Source organism: Blennius ocellaris, assembly GCF_963422515.1.
Source record: "Blennius ocellaris genome assembly, chromosome: 5".
In the NCBI taxonomy this organism is placed as follows: domain Eukaryota; kingdom Metazoa; phylum Chordata; class Actinopteri; order Blenniiformes; family Blenniidae; genus Blennius; species Blennius ocellaris.
The window spans coordinates 20,290,315-20,313,132 of NC_137654.1; the positions used below are offsets into that span (position 1 = coordinate 20,290,315).

At 39.4% G+C, this 22,818-nt stretch overlaps 1 protein-coding gene across 1 annotated transcript in view; it reads right to left on the reverse strand.

The window, feature by feature from the left end:
• Positions 1–1,323: 1,323 nt before the first annotated feature.
• Positions 1,324–22,818, reverse strand: part of opn7b (opsin 7, group member b) — a 54,109-nt gene continuing 32,614 nt past the window's right edge. Inside the window, exons 2-6 of the mRNA XM_080497416.1 lie at positions 11,915–12,002; positions 10,201–10,363; positions 9,337–9,464; positions 2,465–2,799; positions 1,324–2,379 (exon numbers count right to left, since the gene is read on the reverse strand). Of these exons, the coding sequence (XP_080353542.1) occupies positions 1,879–2,379; positions 2,465–2,799; positions 9,337–9,464; positions 10,201–10,363; positions 11,915–12,002 (1,215 nt within the window). The 3' untranslated portion in view covers positions 1,324–1,878. The remainder of the gene's footprint in view (positions 2,380–2,464; positions 2,800–9,336; positions 9,465–10,200; positions 10,364–11,914; positions 12,003–22,818) is intronic.

Sequence of the window (22,818 nt, forward strand, 5' to 3'; positions counted from 1 at the left end):
CAGGTGCTGATGCAAAGCCTCGCATCTCTCATGTTACTCTCTTTTACTAAGAAACTGGCAGGAGGAGCATAAAAGGCAAGAGGTCCATATTCATGCATAGACATAAAGTGAATTTTTCTCCTGTTTTCACTCGCTGACTTTAGGATGATGGTTAATTGTTCCCACTGGAGCTGAAAAAGAATTTGCTGATACAATGTTTGCTTCTCAGAGGAACTGCATACATGTAGTTTTGCCCATGAAATTTCACTCTCACAGAGGCACATTAGAAAAATATACTCACATACTGCACAAATATACAATGGCTCATTAAAGGTAATCTGATCTCAAGGTCACTGTGACTCATTGTGAGTCTTTTTTCCTCATAATATTGCACTCAATGAAAGACTAAGCAGGTGAACTTGAAATCGGTGAATATTAAAACTGATGAAGGTTTGGTGTCTTGGAAAGCCTCGGGGCGGCCACATTTTGGCCTAATGTCTCCAATTTACGTGAAGTATGTGCACTCTTGATCATTTGACTGCCTTTTTCTGGGCTTCACTTGTGGGGATGTTGTTGTGTTTTGTCACAAATAACCAGTTAGAATCACGAGACTGATATTGTTAAATAAGCTGTCTCTTTTTGCATGAGATGACTATCCAAGTGCACGTTATTAACTAAAGACCACAGTTTGTCTAAACAACTCTCTCGTCTTCACTTTTTCCTTGTGTGGCATGTCAATACAAGCGAGGTTCTGTTCGCCATCGATGTTTCCATGGAGATGTTTTTCTGTTTGACATTGAACATAATGACGTTTCATTTGAATTGTTGAGTGACTATTTCACATGCATACTTTGCCGGTTTTTGGATTTCATGTCATAAAATCAAAACGAATGGTTTGGGAGTCATTTACATTATGAAAATATACAATGACTCTTCTATACTACTGAAAACATTTAACTTGTTTCACAATGTGATCCATTGAATTGACTCTAAAAACCATCTGAACATAAAGTTTCCAAACATGTTGGATGTAGGAAAGAAATTTAGCTCAATGAGAGTTACATTAAATCCTGTCCTCTGGTGGTCTATAATTCAGTTATTTCTTCAGCCCTGGACAAGGGTTAATAGACAAAATAGACATTGACAAAATTGACATCTCCTTTCTGCAGAGAGATCAATACAAGCCCCCACCCGCCACCCCCTGGGCATAATGTCCATTTTCACACAGGTAATAGAGAACTCGGCAGGTCAGCCCTTTCGTTCTCAGGGGGCCTTGTCCATATAGATGTGTAAAGGTTGAGAAGCTATATTTATGTTAATTGAGGCTTTGAAAGCTTAATTTATTCCCAGCAGTGGGGAGAATGCACTAATTTCCTGGGAGACACCGCCAGCAACCCTGTGGTCCTTGAGTTTGAGGAGTACATAAATAAACACCCACCAGTCATCACATACAGTACTTATAATAAACACATCAAAGGTAGTTTAGAAAGTAAAAAGTTTCAGTATTTGTTCCTCCTTAGTACAGTGTAAATGTGCATTTGCATTGGAGCTCATCAGTCTTGCTTGATGTTGATCACGTATCGTGATGAGATAGTTACCGACGCTTATTAATTCAACCTGATGAAATATTGTTGGTACACATCTCTTGAAGGTTTGGCTTGCATATCCTCCTGTATTGGCTTTTAACTATAGTCCTGTGTGTTTTGGCAGTATCACATATTTGAGGCATGAAACAAGATTTCAACTAAAGAATTGTTTTTTTATACTTTTTACGATTTCTGTTCCGACGTACATTTCCCTACCATGCAGTTTGTCTCTTATAATCTTTCTTCTTGTCATATTTTTTCTTCTACTCTTTCTTTTTGTCACCCCTTTTATCACTTGGCTGTCTGTTTCTCTCTAGAGGAAGTCACTCTGCAGCTCGTTGGAGAGCTGACTCACAGCCACCTCACTGTGTTTGGATCCTTTCAGGATCCTGGCTGTCTGCTGGGGGCTGTAGTCTGTGAAATTTTCTCTGTTGCCAGCGGCTGTTTCAGGACAGGGACAGTGTTTGCAGGTCCGGTGGTTCTCCGGCAGCCCGTTGGACAACCTTGTAGAGTTACACTCGTCATTATGGTGAGGTTGCCTGCAAGTTCCCTTCTGTGTAGGACTGTCATGGCACACAAATCCACAGAGTGTCCTTCTGCACAGGGCCACGTCCCGACATAGAAACTTCCGGAAATTGGGCTTGAAGACCAGGTAGACAATGGGGTTGTAAAGTGTGGAGGACTTGGCAAAGATAGCTGCCAGAGCGAAAGCCATGGGTGGCACAGTTGTTGGATTTCCAAACGCTGCCCACATGGACACGATAGCATATGGACTCCATGCAGTCAGGAAACCGATGCAGACCGCCACGGAAAGCTGTGAAAGCAACACGACCACATGGGCATCAGTGAAAAAGATGAACAATTTATTTAAACTGTGAGATGCAAACCTGTGTGTTTACCTTCACAATAAGTGCATGTGCGTTGGTGATCTTGTTCTGGGGAGACATGTGCTGCTGCACAGCCTGGCGAGAGCCCCGGACCGTCAGCAGGATGAACGTGTACGACAGGAAGATTACAGTGCATGGCAGAATGTAGCAGAAGAAGAAGAGGCATACGATGTAGCTCATAGCTGCCGAATTCTGACTGGGTGCATGCCAGTTGATGCAGCAGGCTGTACCGTAAGGCTCTGCCCCGTACTCCCCCCATCCTGACAGAGGACCAACAGCAAATACCCCAGCGTAGCACCAGATGCAAGCAACCAGCAGACCGGCATGGCAGTACGAGAACTTGTTACCTGAATGCAATTGAAGAAGGAGAGGAAGATGAGACCAGGGTAATTACTGAAGCAAAAGGAGAACTGAGTTACCTGAGAAAAACAAAGGAAGACAAAAGTAGTAGGAAGTGGAAAGAAACTATCCAATAAGCGATGGATATCTTGATGGAAAATCTCTCTCTGTGAATATGTGGTTTGAAAGACTTGAATTGATGCAAATTGATGTCACAGTAATGTTTCCAGTGGTTTCCAGAAAATGTACATTTACCCTCAGGCGTCTTCTGATATGGGATTACGCAGTACACAGAAATGCACGTGTGAAGTTAGTAATGTCCATGATGGCAGCAACCCGAACATAAACATATTCTGCGTGTAAAGTAACTGCACAGAATGTTTGCTCGGGGTTCGCGCATGTGGGAAAAACAAACAAAAAAACTTGCACCACTATTTTCCTGCGTGCTTCCGGGTCTCAGATCTATACACGCATTTACAAGACACAGTCACCACTGCTCGTGACTAGTTTTTCTGCACAGTTTGGAGAATATTAAGTCCTTCATGTTGTCTGGATTTTGTTCCGAGTTTGCATTTTTGTTTGTACCAGTGTTGCCCTCAGTCAGACTTTGTGAACCAGAAGACATGCATTTTGTGTTTTACTTGCATTTGTTAATGGTTCTGCAGAGATTTGTAGATAGCATATTGAGTAAATTTATGTTTTCCTATCATTCTAGGATCTGTTACATATTATCTTGTTTTTAACATATGGGATGCATATTTATGACTGTTTTGAGTAACAGTAAAAATTTGACTTTTTCACTATTCTGGACGACAGACGGCAAATCAGTATCATCAAAAAGACTGACATCCATCTTCATTTACTTTCATTTTAAGGAATTAGCTGTACGGCGGTGCGGTGGTTGGTGCTCTTCCTGCACAATGAGAAGTCCATGGTTGCTGGAGAGAGAGTATGTGTCAGTGTCTTAGTGTCTGCGTCGACTGGGACTGCTTCCAGCACCCCGACACTGATTTGAAAGGAGCTGTATAGTAGATGGATTAAAAAAAAAGAAAACAGTTTGAAATATAGGGAATATTGGATTATTACAACCCCTGGTAATGAATGGTGTAGCACTGGCTTGTTGCACTTGTGCCAGATGTAATTGAGAGGGTCCTTGGGAACAGCTTCATCACCGTCTGTTTAAATTGTTTTAGGTAGGAGCTACATTCAGTAGGGACGGGAGCACAGCCAGCCTTATCTAAGGCACTATACAGTCCTCTTTAGCTCAATGTCTGCTCCTCTTACAGTTGAAGGGGCGTGAGGGGGGGTGATTACGCCCTGTGGCTCATTGGACTGTGTGGCGTTGGGAAGAGTTGGCTCGTTAGCCATTACAGATGGCTTTAATCTGATGCAGAATATTCCTGTGCTTTCCTTACACTGCAGATTACAGTATTCTGTGAGTGACTGTATGCTCATAGACCGCTCATCTGAGAGCAGTCCGGTCTTTTCCAATGCTTTAGATTTGCATGCTGTCCTGCTTTGAGGGTGTTTCAGTCCTTTCTATAATTTTAATTGTAAATGTCGTAGTGCCTCGTAAAAACTCTAAAGTTGTCTCTCAGTATAATGCACAAAGCATTTATTCAACAGGATCTGTAAACAAGGTCTTTGGACCTACAGAAATTCTTAGTGACACAAAGATGCCATTCTTATCATATGTCTGCCGGTAGCATGGCCCAGCATCCATTTTTCTGAGGAAGACAACACGGATGCTTGTAAAAGTAAAAAAGAAGGGAAAAAAAACTGTGGTTGGCCCGAGAGTGCGTCACAGCTGGTTAGAAGAAAGAGCATATTAACACAGAAAGACTGTTTGTGGCCGAGCATCGGAAAGAAGTTCAAGAGACGAGATAAAGAACGATACTGTTAGCACGCAAAACCACACACACCTCCTCCAGGATGTGAAGATGGAGGGAAAAAAATGAGCAGAAAAGTTACAAGTTTGGTTGTTTAAGGTCACAGTAGACTAACTTTTCAGCTCCTATATAGAAAACTCACAGGTGATTATTCTCTTAGTCTTTCTTCTAAATGCTTCAGGTGCAGTTAGATATTTGGAAAATTCTGTTGAACTCTGTTTTTGAAGCTTTGCTAAAATGAGTCGGCGTCTCCCAGCAAGTTCGTGGATCAAACCTGATGGCTGACAGGGCCTTGCCATTATTTTTCCTTTGCATTTGAGGGTTTTCTCGAGGTACCCCCTTTCTGAAATCTAAAGATGTTTGGTACACTGGGCTGTGTGTACTAAACTTTCTTGCTACCTGTAATTCCATTTAACAAGGCCAGAAATCTGTAATCAAATTTTTCAAAATGGCATGTCATCTAATTTATTTAATAGGTTTACTCAGTAAAGCGAAATGTTCTCTTTTCCCTGCGCTAAACTAATTACTTCCTGTCCTGTGGTAGCTTTTGCCCCTTTTCGTTTGCCCCCTCATTAACCATGGTCAGAAAGTTATTGATCATATGTTTCAGACCAGTAGACCAGTCATGTCATTAGCCTGGCCCTTCACCTAATCTGTTAATAACGAAATGATGCATCGTTTGTGCTATCAGTTCTCATTGGTTGCTCATACTTGGTTCACACCAGTGGGTTTGCAGATGATTTGAAGTGTTCAGTTTGCTCCGTGCCCATGGTGGAGTTATCTGCAATGGATACTCTGGTTTTCACATCGGTGATACCGTGTCCTTGTTAATGTTTTTGTTTGTGAGAAAGTGTGCTGCTGTTAGCCTGAAGGGCAGTCCGCTATGGTATATGAACTAGTTAAGAGGCAACAGGACAACACATTTCTACCAAGTTCCTCGCAGGAAAGTCTCATAAAAGTGTAATTATTTGTGCTCATTTGCATTTCAAACACTTGTTTTTTGCGGTCTCTTGAGTTTTAAACTTTGCATTATTGTTGTCTGTATTCTTGTGGAAAACAGACAAGAGAAATGTTTTAAAAAACCTTCTTAAATACTGTTTGCCTATTAGCTGCATTAATTAAACCTATTGAAAACGCATCTGACTGAATTAAACAACCACTTGTATCAGTAAAAAAAACACCACATCTCACATGTCTTGCCCTTCTCTTGGCTGAAGTTTCTAGTTCTTATTTATTCCGTCCACCAAATCTGCTACCCCATTATGATAATTGCACTGTGCAAGGGCATGTTTTATCTTGTTTATGAAGCACTATAAATCTGATTGATACAGTACGTGTCAGAGTGCCTCGGCTCTGTGTACCCCTACGGTGTGTGTGAAGCGTATAAATGGGATATCCTTTGGATCCTCTACCCCAGGATGCAGATTCGTCCTGTGAAGTATCAACGCTACAAAGTACAACTGTACAAACATTCATAGATTGGACCAAAGACGACAGTTTGAGAGTTTAACGGCATTCGGTCATTTTCAGTATTGCATACTCAATTATTCTGAATTAATTATGATTTATTAATTATGAATCATGGCTGACTAGTGCTGTGACAAATGAGCACATTTTCATAGAAAGAAAAATGAATATAATAAGATTGTTTAGTGAGTAGACTCATGTGAAATTATGAGCCTTTGGTGAGAGGGGGGAAAAAAACACAGGCCCCTTTTAAAATATAGAAAAATAATCAATAGAAATATCTTTGAAAAATACAAACCTTGTATTTAATATGGATTGCTAAAACAAGGGATTTTAACTTCAAATGTATCTGATAGTGAATTTAGTTTGTTAGTAGTGTGAATTTATTCCCTTGCTCAGTCATAGCAGTCAGTTAATATTCATGGTAAAGCGATGAGCTATTCTCACTTATGCTCATTAAATTACATTTCTTATTAGCAAGCAGCCTCTTGTCTTGTTTTTCTAAGCAAATGTTTCAGCATCAGTCAATTTGCATATTTATCGTTACTGTGTTCATGGTGTAACTTTAAACAATGAAGATGAGAGGCGTTCCCTTTCAAGTCATGAACTATGTCCACTGGAACAATAAATCTAAAATCAACCCAACTGTCTGCTCTGCTTACAAATGGTTTCTCCAATGTAATTTTGCAAAATCTTTAATGATTTCAGCTACAAAAACGATTAATGACCCTCCACAACATATAAAGCTCAAACTGGGTTGACTTCTTAAAAACATGTCTGTGTATTCCTTAGTTTCTTTGCCAACTGCAGTCTTCTATGTAATATTATATGTTTAAATGGTTTCTTTGTGACCTTGTCCATTTTCAGTGGAGCACATTTGATTGAGATTTATTGTTTTTGCTTGAAGAATATCAGAGCTTTGTTGTGACGCATCTCCACAGTGGTTAATTATCAGTCCATGGCTTCTCTATACTAACAGTTCCAAGGTCACATGGTAAATCTTCATCCAATGGAACCAAACTTATGTTTTTGATTTTGACTGTGGGGGATTTTTTTTATTGTTTTCTCTATCCACTCTGAAGGAATTTAATCATGACTGGCCATCTTATGTGGGTGGTAAAGTGGGTGAAATTGAGCCCAAAGCCACACAAACAGGAGATCATGAATACCCAAACAGTGGGCTGGGACGGGGGGGGTCCATCCTAACATACAACAACTCTGACTGGTGTGAAGTCTGGCTGCATTCACACAATATTTAAATTCATTGTTGATTAATTTGTGGGGAAAAAAAGAGAAAAAAAAGCATTTCAATCTAAGGCTTTGTATCAGATAACCACACTATTGCAGCTTTCAGGAGCAGATGGAGTTTGCTCAGCTATTATGGAGACAGACTTGTTCTGGCACCCCGTCTTTGTTTGCTAATGACTTGAAATCTGTGTGGCTTTTCGTGACAACAGAACCCTCCAAGGAGCAAGTGCGCACCACCCAGTGAAGTGTGTCCGATGGGGTTGAAGCCATGTGAGAGGCCAATAATTGGACACTTAGTTTAGTTTATACCTCACTCCACACAGTTTGAGGCTTTGGATGGTTTTGGAAAAGCAGACACTGAGACTTGAATGCCTCCAAAAGGAAACTATAGAATGTGTTTCAATGTGTTTTTCCCCCCTCACGTTCACTGAGGACAACTGGATCTATAAGTCGGCTCGTTGAAACTGCAGCTGCAGCTACACTCAAACACACTGACATTTTTATTTTTTCTCAGACTGTTATCAAAGTGTCCCCGATAGTTTAATCATTCTTCATCTGATTTGTGATCTGGGCATTGTTCAGAGAATGTAAAAAAAAAAAAGAAAAAAAAAAGCAATTCATTCACATATGTGCGTCCGATAATGGATGACTGTTAGATGAGGAAAAACACAGCACTAACATCCTCTCTTCTAATGGACTGACGGGTGAGATTACACACTTTAGAATGATACTTGACTGAAGGCAAAGTGTTTTGTATTGTTGGCACCATGATGGCTGCACTCAGCCCCAAGCTGAAAAAATAAAGCATCCATTAGAGACACTTCCACTTCCTCAGATCACCGATTCACTCAGAAAAGAGTGACAGACACGAAAGATAGATGTGAACTCAAACATATAAACCCACAATTGTGCTTCTCACATTAGTACAGACTTATTTTACTCAAATACTGCATTATAAACAAAGAGCTTCTTCTTAAAATGTTTTTTGCTCTCAGAAATGCAAGTGTAGTGTTTTCTTAATGTTAAATACACCAATACAGAGAGAAGGCACATAGTTTAAACCAAGTTTAAAGTTGCAGCCATAGGTTCGAATTTATTTATTATCTCAAGCCTGCTAGCAGGACTGATTGCAACTCTCACAATAGAAAAATATATTACAATGTTCACATTTCTGCTGAAAATAACAATAAAACTTTATCTTGAGCTTCATAAATAAGAAACCAAGGAGCTGGACGATCACATTTAAGAGTTATTCTCATATGAAGTGTTGCCGAGGAATACATTATGAAGGAAAAGAGTACATCAAAAGGCTTTGTAAACATCTTATTTACATCTGGCACTATTTAAATAGGTTGTAGTACAGCCTCGAACACTGGTATTATTGCATGGCCTCTTTACTTAGTAATGAACCCCGAGCTGCTAGCTCTTCTGCAAGCCTCAGCATTTCATGGGCTCCCTGTTCCAAAGTAGTTTTACCTACAGAGGAGAGCAACAATCAAAATGCAAAGTTCCTATGAGTATGGGTGAAGTAAACCTCATAAATATCAGTAATTAATTGCATCCCTTTGAATGCTGCCACAACATGTACAGTATGTTTGCGCTGTATAGTGAGAATACAATCAGTCGAGGTGTGGAGGGTTGCCAGTGGTTAAAATTTCAATTCATCGGGAACGAGTGTTAAGTATTAACAAGGTATTTGTGATAAAATCGTATCAAATTCCATCTGGTCATTCTCTATCTCGCGTCATCAAACTTACAGTATTTTCTGGACCATGGGTTGTACTGGAGACTATGTACACACACATACACACACACACACTCAGGAAATCCATGACAACCTGAAGTGTACAAGGTCATTAATGAAGCTAAATATTTTAAATTCTTAAATATTTTTCTATTTTCAAAGCAGTTTCATTGAGGGGAAAACTGAAGTTGGGTTACCGTAGTTTGGGCAGCAGACCTTGAGCCAGCAGACACAAGAGAGCACGGTGAGGTTGGTCAGGCTGCACAGGCCAAACAAAACGCCACAGAAGGCGTAGGCAATACAGATTGTCTTATTGAACAACCACCTGGATAGAGAGGGAGACAAAAAAAAGATGATTTGTTGGCGACTGACACACTGATATGAGAGAGATTCCCTATAAAATCCTTGCAGTGAATTGCATCCTGCAGATAAGACAAGTAATATATGTATTTCCCAGCTCTCCCCTGGGTCACATACTACTGCAGAGGGCAGTGATGCACTTTGACCCAACCCTACATTAATGACATGTGTCACAAATGCATCCTCAAGGGATCTGCAAAGGTTTACAGATAAAGCACCAAACATCAGACAGATGGAAATGGAATTTATTGATGATTATCAATGTTCCCTTTCACTGCATGATGGCGATGCAGTGCTCCTGTTCACGGCCAGAACATCAGATCATCAGAAAGATTTATCCAAAATGTTTCAAATTCATTAATTTATTTAGTTCCTTTAACAATCTTTATTCATATACATTTGCAGTCATGGTTTTGTTGGCTGATGCAGTGATGTCACAGGTGTTTCTGCAAACCTATTTTTACTTTGATCAGTTTTAATCTATAGCAGACGATCTACACTGAGGCTGAATTTAAAAATTTCAATGCACAAAACAACCATGACGAACTACCTGCAGTATAGCGCCACTTTCTGTTCACACTTTAAAAGTCTCAATGTCATCTTTTTCTTCTTTGGGGGAAAAAAAAAAACGCTGAATGTGCAGAAGACACAAAACACCAGGAGGAAAAAGTAAGAATGATGTATCAGTACAGATCACTTACATATGAGCGTAAGCTGAAGGAATTGCCAGTGGAAACAGGGTTGTGGTCATTCCCAGGTCACTGATGGCCAGATTAACCACAAAGAACTCTGCAGGCTTCAAGGAGGACTTCTTTCTATAGGCCACGACCAGCAGGATCCCGTTTCCCAGCACTGACAACACACCTGAGACACATAAACGAAGGATATAATAATACTCAAATGTCTCATTATCACAATATCAACATTTCTAATGTACATGTATGCAAAAAACAAACAAACTGTGCTACATTATATTTTCATGACCTGTGTATTTATTCTCTGCATGCCAACATATTTGACTCTGGATGCCCCCCACTGGGGTAGATGTGAGGAGCATGCTTGGTGGGGAACCGAAGCAGACTTTAATTATAAAGTGCATTGTACTGCCTGAACAGCCTAAACAGGCTTTACATGACACCTCACATTCACTCATTCATGCGCACACTCACACCGATGGTTTGTACACAATTAGGAGGAACTCTTGGTTCAGTATCTTGCCAAAAGGCACTTTGACACATGGAGACGGAGTGAGTTGTGGATTGAAGCTCCCACCGTGGGATTGGAAGACGAGCTGCCCTACTAATTGTCTTTTCCGTTATTCCTGCCTGATGGTGGAGGGACGGAGAGAAGTGAGGAAAATGTACAAGAGCTCGTGGCGAACAGTTAAGGTCGACTTTTTGGGGGAATTTTGGCTGTTTGTGAACACAGTGTTTTCTGTCCCTGAACATAGATTCCAGATGTCGATGTTTTCCATCTACTCTACTACGCCAGTGTATTTATACAGTAATATGACTCTGGGGTTGAGTTACAGGGAGGGGTCAGGGCCAGCACTGTTACTATCTTGTATCTAGTATTTTATACACAATATCGCTAGCATCTCTACATTTTGTGTATCTTCGATATAACTATCATGTGAATGAACCAGGGAAGCTATTCTTCTCCAGCATGGCCTCCAAACTGAAAGTGCTGAAAGAGACAGTGAGACTTGACTTGTATTGTGTCTGTGGTCTGAACTGGGGTAACAAAAGCTTTCCGAAACACATGTTTGCCATGGTTACACGTTATTGTTTTGCATTTTTGTTTCAGAAGAGTTTGACACAGCAACATTTTGAAAACGATGCCCATTTACATTACATACAGCCTATTTATTTTATGGAAACAGACAATGTAGTTTTCATATTGGGTCACTAGTTGGTGCCGTTGGTTGTTTTTGTGATGAAACTACGCATGCACACACACACACACACACGTGCACAGAGAACAATATGCTATAAACTATATGATTATATGGCAGATTCCTAACTAAACTTACCTTTGCTTCTTTGATAAACTTTAACATGTCAAAAGTGTAGAAGTCACATTGGGCAAGACTTTGGCTGGTCAAAGCAGTCTGTGCTTCACAGTTGTTCTAGATAATTCTTGTGTTTCCATTACTAACAGCTGTGCTTTCTGAGCCAGAGAAAAAAAGCCTATTATTCATGGACATTACATCAAGTTGCTCAGAGAAGATCCAGCTTGTCAATAGCTGATGAATCTGGTCAGTTTCATCCAACAATTGGTTGTATTTCACTTAATAGCTTCAACATTTTTTCATCCATAGCTAACCCTAACTCAAACCCATTAATGGGTGACCATTGGGCAGGAGTCGGAATCCTAAAATGCAAAAATCAGGGAAAGATGACCAAAAGCACTCACCAAAAATGGTGTAGAGCGTTCCCATGAGGAAGTCATTGTCTTTTGATATTCTGGACACGAGCAGAAATGTTTCGGAGGCATTTCCCATCTATAAACAAGACGTAAAACATAAATCAGAAACATCTCGGGCATAAAAAAAAATACAAATGTGATGGCCGTCACTCATTTCTACAACAAGGAGAGAAAATTCAATATCGTGCATGAAGAAATAGTTCAGCGTCAAATAAGATTTTAGGTTTAAATCATCTGGTTTGTCATCATTTAACAAGACTTAACAAAAGAAGGACACTTGAGGTCCTGTGCTTTGTCTGCTTCAGTCACCTGGATCCTTCACACGGTCTTGAAAATGTGGCGGTGTATAAATTCATCATCAACTTCATCTCCATCTCAGAAAGCAGCCTTTAATTTACATACACAGTTAAACCTTCTGCATGTACGTTCATCCATTGTCACCTAAGCGGGCTCCATGGACACACTTTATAAAGGAATTAACGATTGAAGATTGCATGAAAATATATTCATACCCTTTCTATTTACTCCGTGACTTCACCGTCCACTTACACATGAAAGAGAAGAGACATTTTGAATCACCTGAGGTAAAAAGCGGAGCTGCTTGCGAACAAACCCTTATTACCACACACCCTCGATTATCTTCAAAGAGAAGAAGAAGAAGAAGCAGACCTTTTTTTTTTTTTTAATATCATTCTGTGTGGACATTGTATTACAATAAACGTTGGACTAGAGTGGGTGGGTGCAGTGTAAATAAGTGCAGTTCTGTACAGGCTTGGTGGAAATGCTGAGTGCATGTTTTGTTTGCATTTTTGTGTGTGTATCTTGCTTCATTTACATTTTCAGGACAAGTTGAAAAGTATTTGACATTAAAGTTATTATCAATTGGAATTTTAACTGTTTCAGTAATGCATACAACTTAATAATTTATTATAAATGACTGAAGTATCTGAATATATATCAGTTTTTTCCCCTCATTTTGGTGTTTTGAGGAGTTTCTCAGAATGTGTGCTCTCGGGACGGCACAGTATGTTTTGATTTTTCTTTTTCTTTTTATGTGTAACCCTGATATTCACAGCGGTTGCAGTCTGCTGACGATAGAGTCGGGATGGGGTGTGATGTGCTTTATTAGACTCTGAGGGGAGCTTTAAACTTCTCACCAATGTTATGGTGATAATAAATTCCACAATTGCATAAAGATTGCACTTGTTTTCATCGAACACAGAGTGTAGCAAGAATAAAATGATATAGTGGTGTCAAACTGGTACCGTTATAAAGAATGGAGGCTTTTGTGTGGAGGAGTTTTATCTGATACACATAAAATTCAGCTTGTGATTCTCCAGGACTGGAACTGATGTAGCAATAATGACTCATTGATGACTTCCTCTGTGATGACTGAGTGAGCTGGCGTCAATCATGTACTCATCCATGAAAGAAACAATCACATCATCAGTAAATTACACACAAATCTTCTCACTGCTTCCGTTACCTTCAAGGATCTCTTCTGGGTGCTCTTCTGTTTTTGATCTCTAAAAGAAAAAAACTCCTCTATTATGAGGCCAAACTCTTTCAGTCTTTAATTCATTCCCATCATTTCTACACGACCAAAGATCTGAAATGTTCCCATCAACCACAGAATGACTGTTTTTATCTCATGGCGTACTGTAAGAAAACTTCATGTTGTTCCAGATGCTTCGTTAAAATCCGATCATTAAATGAAATCCGTGGTCAAAGGCAGCTTTTTCGTGGGGAGACTTGTGACTGAAGCTGGCCCCTCCTCTCAATGGGGGAAATTGAATTCATGCTTTTACTACTGGGCTCCTGCAGCTCGCTGAATTCAGTCCAGTTTTGTCATCCTGATTATAGGCGATTCACAATGCGTCTGTCTGTCTTTTAACTGAAACCACAAAATATGAACATATAATATAAGTCCCATTAAACATGCCATTTGATTTGAATACAAAAGCTTGTCTTTTCTGGCCCCTCCCTTTATACCCATTATGTCCGATTGCTCATCCGGGTCATTAAATGCAGATTTTTTTACCAGCTCTTGGCTCAAGATGTGTTCTTGTAGCTGAATAACCATTTTCTGATTCAACCTCTGTTTTATCTAAAATTCCAACTTGTATGTTTGAATTTGTCCTTGTTTTTATGTGTTGTTGTTATTTTAACTGATGCTGTACTTTATTACTTGAACTTCCTGTTTGTTGGATGAAGCTTGAGCTTGTTTTGATGGTGCCTTAACTTTGAAACTTTGAAAACCCAATCTATACTTATTATTGGCAATGACATTTACAGAACGCATAAAAAAAGGAACATGTTGAAGTCAGTGTTAACATTTTCATGCAGTTTTATAAAGTCGGGCTCCAGAGTCATGGTCTCACTGGGTCTGTGTCAGTAATGTCACCAAAACATTTCAGTAAACATTTATCTCCCCCAAATGATCTGTACTTGTTTATTTATGCGGCAGTTTTTGTGCTATCTTTGCATTCTTCCCTCTCACTTTGCACTTTAGTTCTCCTTAGCACTGAAATGTCAGTACAAAGAGATGCAGCACTTTTTAAACCCCCGGTCCCTTGTGTGGGTTTTAAGTTCATCCAACTTGGTGAGGTGCAGTTTCACAAACACTCAGATAAAACTGACTGTGTTCATGTCTTATGTTTCTGCAAACTCTTATTTAACATATTTTGAGTTTGCTTGCCTCCAAACATCTTAGGAGCGTCTCGCGAGCATCTCATCTGAATGAAAAAAGACTTGTATTCATTTTTATTCCCATCAGACGCTGCAAAGAAAATACAAAGAAAGAAATTAAAGTAGCTTTTGATCAAAGGTGTTAGAAATTAGTTCTTGGTAGTGCACTCAGGCTTTCACACTTCAATTTATGTGCAGATCAGAGTGTTTGGAGTCCATTAGACTTTTATATGCCCGAATGAATAAATATTGAGTATTCATTATTCACCCTCACTGCTTTTATTCAGCCTTTGCAACATGTATCGACAGTCACAATGCCTTCTGTGATTGTTTTTTTTTTTTCCACATGCACAACATTTCTCAGCTCAACCTTTCTCCACTAATATGTGAATAAAATGAATTTTGATGCAGAAAACGGCTGCTGGTGTCCTGGATTCACTTTCCACAGCTGCATATCCAGGCTTTAAACACCTACATTTTAAAGAGAACCAGGCTCTGATTCACAATATTGATCACAGGAAATCGTTAAAAGAAAACACATAAAAGCCGGAGAAGTTTGAGTTGGTGTCGGGGAAGGTCAAAGAAAATATTCGCTGCAGTTTCTTAGAGCCAGAAACTGAAGTAATCATTGAAGATTAAAAAATTTTTGGAATTTGTTTGAAAACGTTTTATATCCTGTCGGAAAAAACAAACATTCATTACCATTCAAGTCACAGAGACATTTTTTTCAAAGGGGTGTTGTCTAAAACATTAGCAACATGCCACAACTCAAACATATTCCCTTGATTTAGTGCAACAAACTTTCTGGAAGCTTCCTTTGTCGACATTGTAACTCCAAACTGCACAGAATGCAGATTGTGGTCTCCATAATTAAATCCGAAGCTGATGATTTTTATAGTAGAAGTAGTCATTTAGTAGGATGCTGCTATCATGATGCTGACCCAGTATATTTACACTATATTCCACCTTTCTTTTCTCCTTTTCTCTTTTCTTGATCGTTGATTGTCACAACACATAGTTGACAACTATGGGCAACTGGAATTAAGATTTGTCCTTAACAATGTTGTCCATCAATATAATCTGTGGCCATCCATATTTTCCCATCACTGAGTCTGTTTACATGACTCCGCTGCCTGGGCGCTGCACTGTGGCAGCCCATCGCTCTCACAATATAGGATAGGTTACAAGCAGAGAATTTCCCCACGGGGATCACTAAGGTTTACAAAAATAATCACAAAATTGTAATAATGAGACTGACATGAGTCTCAGACTTCCTGTTAATTGTAAAAACATTCAGTCTTTTTATTTGCTGAACATAGTCTTAAGGCCCAAATATGCTTCTTATACAAACTGGTACGCACGTTTCAAGCTTCAGTGTCTTTATTAATTATTACATCCAGTAGGGGGCAGTGCAGGTTGTTGTAATTCAAGCATCCATGAAAATTGAACCAATTTTGAATTGGTTCAAAATTGGTAAAATAAGTAATGGTGTTTGTACTAGTATTTAAGATTTGGTCTCGGAGGATAATTTGTTATTTCATGTTTTGACGGTTTGCTCATAAAGACGTTTCTAAACTGTCGACACTATTGAAGCTTTTTTGCCTCGAAGTCCACCTGAGGACATGTTGGAGCTTTGCTTGTATCCACACGTTGACACTCTCTTTCCTCAAAGGGTCATTATTTCTATTGTTTTGTTTTTTCCCCCCTGTTATTTCTCTTGTCACATATGAACTATACTGCTCAACACTGCCCCCACAGGTCATCAGTGGTGTTAGTCTATTTGATACTCATGTGTATGCTCCCTGAAACAAACCCAAATCACACACATAATGAAGAAGAAGATGGACAGAAGCTCCATCTGTATCCAATTTAGGATTTAGAATCAGGCATATTTGATGTTTAAAACAATATTTGCGTTAATGCTTTTTTTTTCACTTTCACAAATTGGTTTTCTTGTCGCTCCAGATGTTTCATCAAATTTGCATTGGTGCATGTTTACATGATCACTTGAATAATCTCATATGTCTAGAAATGGGATAATGACCAGATTTGTAGTATGCATGTAAATGCGCCCAGTGACCAGAATATCCCGATAACGAGAGAGCATGTGCTTTAGCTCCACAGAGTCACATCTGCTGGTGGTATTATCTGCACGTTTCCTTTGGCACAGGTTTCACACTGGATTCCTGATGGTTGCAACCCGAGCCGCTGAATTTACCACTCCACGCTTGCTTCCCGAACAGCTGACGCACTGTCAATGACCGAAAATACTCAGTATAATGCAGTACACACAATAAAAAGATCTCTCAACTGTCATGGATGTGGGTGTGTCAAGCAAACAAAGAGCTAAAGTCGTCTCCAATCAGAGGGAGGAGGTTACATTCGTCCTGTAAGACAACTCTGATCCACGTGTAGGGGTCAGTCGTGTCCGGGGGAGGAAACACTGGATTAAATATGTATTAAGTGTAAGAGGCTCAACTTAAAGGAAAAGGCCGAGCAGAGGGGTTGGCTGGAATGACGGAACACCTAAATGAGAATGAGAGGGTGAAAAAAAAAGTGTGATAAAGAGTGAGGGAGAGTCAGTCATGAGGTGAATGGTGGTAAAGTAGTTAAACACTGCAGAGAGCTGCTGCGACAATTTAAGCTTTTCTGTTACACAAAGAGAACTAAACACTCAGGGACAGACAGAAACACATGGAGCAGGGAGAGAGTGAGGAAGGTGAGGACTGCTGTAAAAGAGGTGGAGGCTGGAGAGGATGAGCGCTAGAGAAAGCAGGATGACAATCTCACACACACACACACACACACATACACACACACACACACACACACACACAGTTTAATACCCATCAGGAGTACAGCGTGATGCACAGAGAGATACAATAGTGAATGGATTTTCTTCTGAGCGTAGTTGAGAAAAAGATCACTATGAACACAGAGCCACCGGATGTCTGGGCTGCAGAGCATCTGTTTCCATTTAAAGATCCCAACTCGAGACATTTGATTGCAGACTTATCTTCACGCTGAAGGCAGGTTGCTGTTAATTTGACCACCTGTGTGTGGGTAATAATAAAGAATGTGCTGAATCTTGTATGTCCAGAAAAGAAGAGTGATTTTTCATGAATCGTGTTCAATAACATCACATGGTCGGGATGCATGGGATATTATTTAATGTGATATTAGATGTTTGCGTTTGCAGTTGTGCAGTGGATATTTGGAGTATTGTGTGACTTCAGAAGCCTGTGACCATAACCTCGATAAATATATAAAGATGGTGGATGACCTTGTTAACCATTAAGACCAAAGATTTGGTTTATCTTAACCATGTGCACCCGAGTCAGGACAGGGAGAACTGTGGACTGTTTTCTGCCTTTGTTACATATGATGTGCACCAAGCTTCGAGAAACTCTCTTCACTCTGTAATGCCATTGCAAATATTGTAATTATGCATTATGATGCAAAAGGGAGTGCTGGTGTACTGAAGATAATACCTATCCTGGTGTCCTGATATAGCAGCACAGCACTTTTACACAACAGTTATTTATAATGTTAATGTTTGGCTCATGATTGAAAAATTACAACAATGATTTGTTCTTTTCCAACATCTGCTGGCTCTCTGCCAAAACCATGTGAAAACGTGCTATGACGTTCTTGTCAGAATGACAAAAACGTTCATTCAGTGTTGAAAATCACCATACGGTGTCTTATACTCTTTACTCATCAGTCGTTATTGACGAGCAAAAGCAGCAGCGTTATAGTACTGGACGTGGAACTTGCAAAGTATTCCTCCTTATTACAGGCATCCCGCAGTGAGGAACCTCCAAACAGTTTTACTTGTCTGATTGGAATTTTCCTGCAGTGAAATTACTTTTTCAGAACCGCCTTATTCACCCAAACATGTTGCAGTTTATATTCATTGCACATTGGCCTTCTTCTTGTTTGGTTATTTTCCCGGCATGGGTTGCCAGAGCAGATCGTCTTCTTCTCTCTGCCCTCCCCTCACTTCGCCTGCATCTCCTCCCTCAATGCTTCACGAACCTTCTCCTCTTCCTCTACGGCCACTCTTATTTTCTCAAAAATACATAGAAATTTGTTCAGTATATTATGATGAAAAATGTCTGCCTGAATTGTGTTTGCAGTGAAAATATTTTTCCATGTAGATAAATGCCGCACAAGTCGTTTTCTTCCTCTTGGTATTCAGACTTCACGACTTGCATTAAATGTGTTGTTGACTTCAAACATCTTGAGAGTTCCACTGTTCATTCTTGCAAACTGACTAATCTTTGACCTTTAAAGTATTTCATTTGTTTGCTTGATCTTAAGTGAGTGCTTTGTTTTGCTTTGAACTGCCATAAAAGGCTTTTGTTCCTTGGAATGGATTAAGGAACTGTTGCTGTTCTGTGCATTTCAACGATTATGCAGATTTTCTTTTTATAAAAAAAGCCTCTGTTGATGGAGTTCGTTTTCTTAAATGCGACGCATTCCTTAATGTAAAACATGTCTACCTGACAGCGGGTCAGGAGGCACGCTTGTGACATCTTCACTCACAGCAAACTACAAAATTATACAAAAAAATTTATTAAAAGTATTTGTTATCAGACTGAGAAGTCATTGACATGGTATTTCTCACATATGACTGTCATTCATATTTAATTTGTTTCTTACATTAAATCTACGCTCACTCCACTGTACTGCTGTAAACCAATGCTGAGGCACTGCATGATTAAATGCTGATCATTACTTTATTTCCACAAGACATCACTCACCAGGCTGGAATAAATCCTCCTCATTTCGACACCATAATTCATCATTGTATGCTTCTCGTTGCCCTCATACATTACTGCTATTCTGCAGATGCTCTATCTCCAATGTGCAGTCGGTATAGTAATGCATAAAGTTACCAAATGTATAACGAATGATGGAGTGCAGTCTGCAGCGACAGCAAATTACAGTTTTCATGATGAGTCGGAGCGAAGTGGAGAACGAAACCCTTTAAACACTGTTAAACACCAAACTATGGGAAGCTACTCCCTCCTGTTTTACCATTCTCATAAGGTTTTACTAATATAATTTTAAGAGTACATTTGTATAAGCTTGCTGCGTGATGGAGTCGTGGTTAGCTCTCGTAGCACAGTAAAGAAAAGCCCAGTGTGAGTATAAGCTTTGGGGTGGCTATCGGTGAGAAGTTTGCATGTTCTTCCTGTACATGTTTGTTTTTATTTTTTTGTTGTTGTTTTTTATGTCGTTCAGCTTTTTCCCCACAGTGATGAATAAAGATACATTTTGAAATAGCTTGTGAAAGGTACATGTAGTTATTGGCAGTGTCCAAGGTTTCAGGGGCAAACAGAAGACAAAACAAATGTCACAATGTGAAGCTATGAATGCAGTGAGTCGAATCATGAATCACTTGGTGTTACAATCGGACACACGCTGCAAACCAGCTGTGTGAGAGCAAGTTACTTAGAGCTGCGCACTTACATAGAAAGGCCAGTCAGGAATAATGAGTCCAGATCGACTACAATGACCCAAACTGCAAAAGAGAAAGATCTGAACCGTTTCATGGAAGTCAAGCACAGAAAGAGAGAGAGAGAAAAAAACAACAATCGGCGAAGAAGGAATGAACAAAGTCTCCACTCAATAAATGATAGCGGAAGCCAATTATAACAAATAAGCATGATTATGTAAACAGGACATGAGTGATTATCTTTTTCTCCCAGATTACTGATGAGGATGATGCAGAAAACAAGGCATTTCATTCACTCACTTCTTTGGTGCCATTTATTTTCCCTTTCTCTGATGTCTTTTGCTGTTTAAAAAACCCCCAAAAAGCTGAGTATTTGATCCTTACCCCATATTCTAAAAATAGAAGCTTGTTCTTCCTTTGTTTTATTTTTGTTTTTTCATTGTTGCTTGGGGAGTCACTCCTGATTACTCCTTTGAAGTGGGATAAATACAAGAGGTACGTTTTTGTTTTTTTTTACAAATTGGAAGGTGACCTGAGACAAGCCGGCTTTAGAAGCACAGCAGGGGTGCCAGAAACAAAAAGAAAAAAAAGTATTGTAATGATGCCATAGCTCACTGAGCTGATGTTACTTTCTAATTTACAACATTGCCAGGAGTTACACTTTCACTGTTGGAACCAATTCAAATTTCCAGCTTGAGATAGATCACCTCTGACAGAGCCACTTCATCAATAACTTGTCCATTTTTTATGATAAAGTGGAGCATAAACAGCCTAAAGTGGGCTCCATTACGTTTCCATCCCATCATTCCTCAACTCGCTTCTTGGTGATCGAGGAAGAAAATGGAAATGCTTTTCGATCCGCCTCATTATTCCCCCTCCTCTCCACTATCTCGCAACCTCATTGTGCATCCTCATGTTCTCCCTGAGGGTGTTGATTCGTCAACACAGTTTAATGTGGGTTCTTTCACAAACTTGGCTTTTGTCTCTTTTTATCTCACTGTTCCATCTTTGCGGTGCAACATGATGCACATGGTTTTGCCTGATTCTTTGAAAAATATGCAAATCCTTATTAATCTCTACTCTTCAAAATCAGACACAGATGCTAAAATAAGCAGCGACTGAGGGTTGCAGAGCTGAAATACACTATCTGTCTGATGGATTTTGTTTAAAAGCACCATGTGTTTGTTCAATTACAAACGTGGGCTGGCTCCCGTACCCAGCCGAAGAGATTTGAAGATACATTTTATGCATTTTATCACAGACATACATTTTATTTTATATAAAATTTATCTTCAGCTGCACATTGTTACGCCCAGAATAAACACCAAAACTCATCAGCTCAGAAAGTGACTCACCAGAAGAATACGTCCCTCCATCTTCTTAGGGTGTGCTGGATCTGATCCCTTGTGACTGTGAGCAGGTGAACCCATCACCAGTCACAAACATCACAAACACAGAGAGGCGGACAACCACACACACTCACAGTCACAGCAAGTGGCACCAATATTAGAGCCAATAATTATCAAAATGTGCTTGTTAGTGGGAGTGAATGTGCAGAAAGTCAACATATAAAGACTTCACCTGGACTCCAATCTGGAATATTGAACACCACAGTTCAGTAATATCAATTTATCATCAAAATAGTTCAAAAAAATAGAAGAAGAAAAAAACCTTATAACGATGGTCAGAAATTTTGAGTCTTAACAGATAATATGGTACTAATTTGAAGAAAAATATATTGCTTTACTTGCTTTACATATTTGAAAGGGGGTAGGAAGAAGTACAGACTTATTTAATACTTTTTTTATTATTTGATATAGTTGATAAAATTATAGTTCCACTTTTCTTTTTAAGTATTTGATTTATTTGTGGTGATGAAATCCCCAAAAGAAGAGGAGAGTCCTGTCTCACCTGAGTGGATACCGTAAATGTTAATATTTGAATCATATTCACAGCTGTCACAGTGTGAGGAACAAACACAGATGGCCAGAGAAGCGGGAAAAGGTCAAAGACTTCACAGGCAGCTGGAGGAGTCGTACAAATCCACCGAGATACGAGAGGATTTAGAGGCAAACAACTCTAAAAGGTAAAAACCAGGTGGAGGATGAAAAGAGGATCAAGACAGGTTGTTTGCATAGGTAACCTAAAATATAATGAGGAAACTTTATAAACTCTTTTTTTGCAGAAGGACTCTTTATTGAAGCGTGTGCCGCACTTGCGTTCAGAATATTTTCTGTTGCGTATTTACTCTTAAGTGCGAGAAGAACATCAAAATCACAATTTCTTAGTTGGTAGCACTCATCGTAGCACGTCTAACGACTCAGTCCTCATGGAATCTGCTATGAAATGGATTAACTATGTCATGTAACACACTTCCCTCCTCCACGGTCTAATTTCAGTTTATTGTCAGTCTGTATATTCTTTTTGTGTTTGCCTTGGCTTAAAGCCCGCTTTCTTGTAATTGGCTGCCTCCACTAAGCCTCAAGCACCTGTAATTTGACACCAGCCTCTTCATTATGCTTGCTGGAGCAAATTACCATATGCGTATCTTAAACAAACTACATATATTCTAGTATACAGTTTACACACACTAAAGGATAGATATAATAAAACTAATATGTCAAGATCTATAGAATTAAATTATATCATAAAATGATTAAATTATATAAGTACAGTACATTAACACCAGCATATTTAGCTGTGTACAATAATACAAATGTCAAAATGACACAAATATATT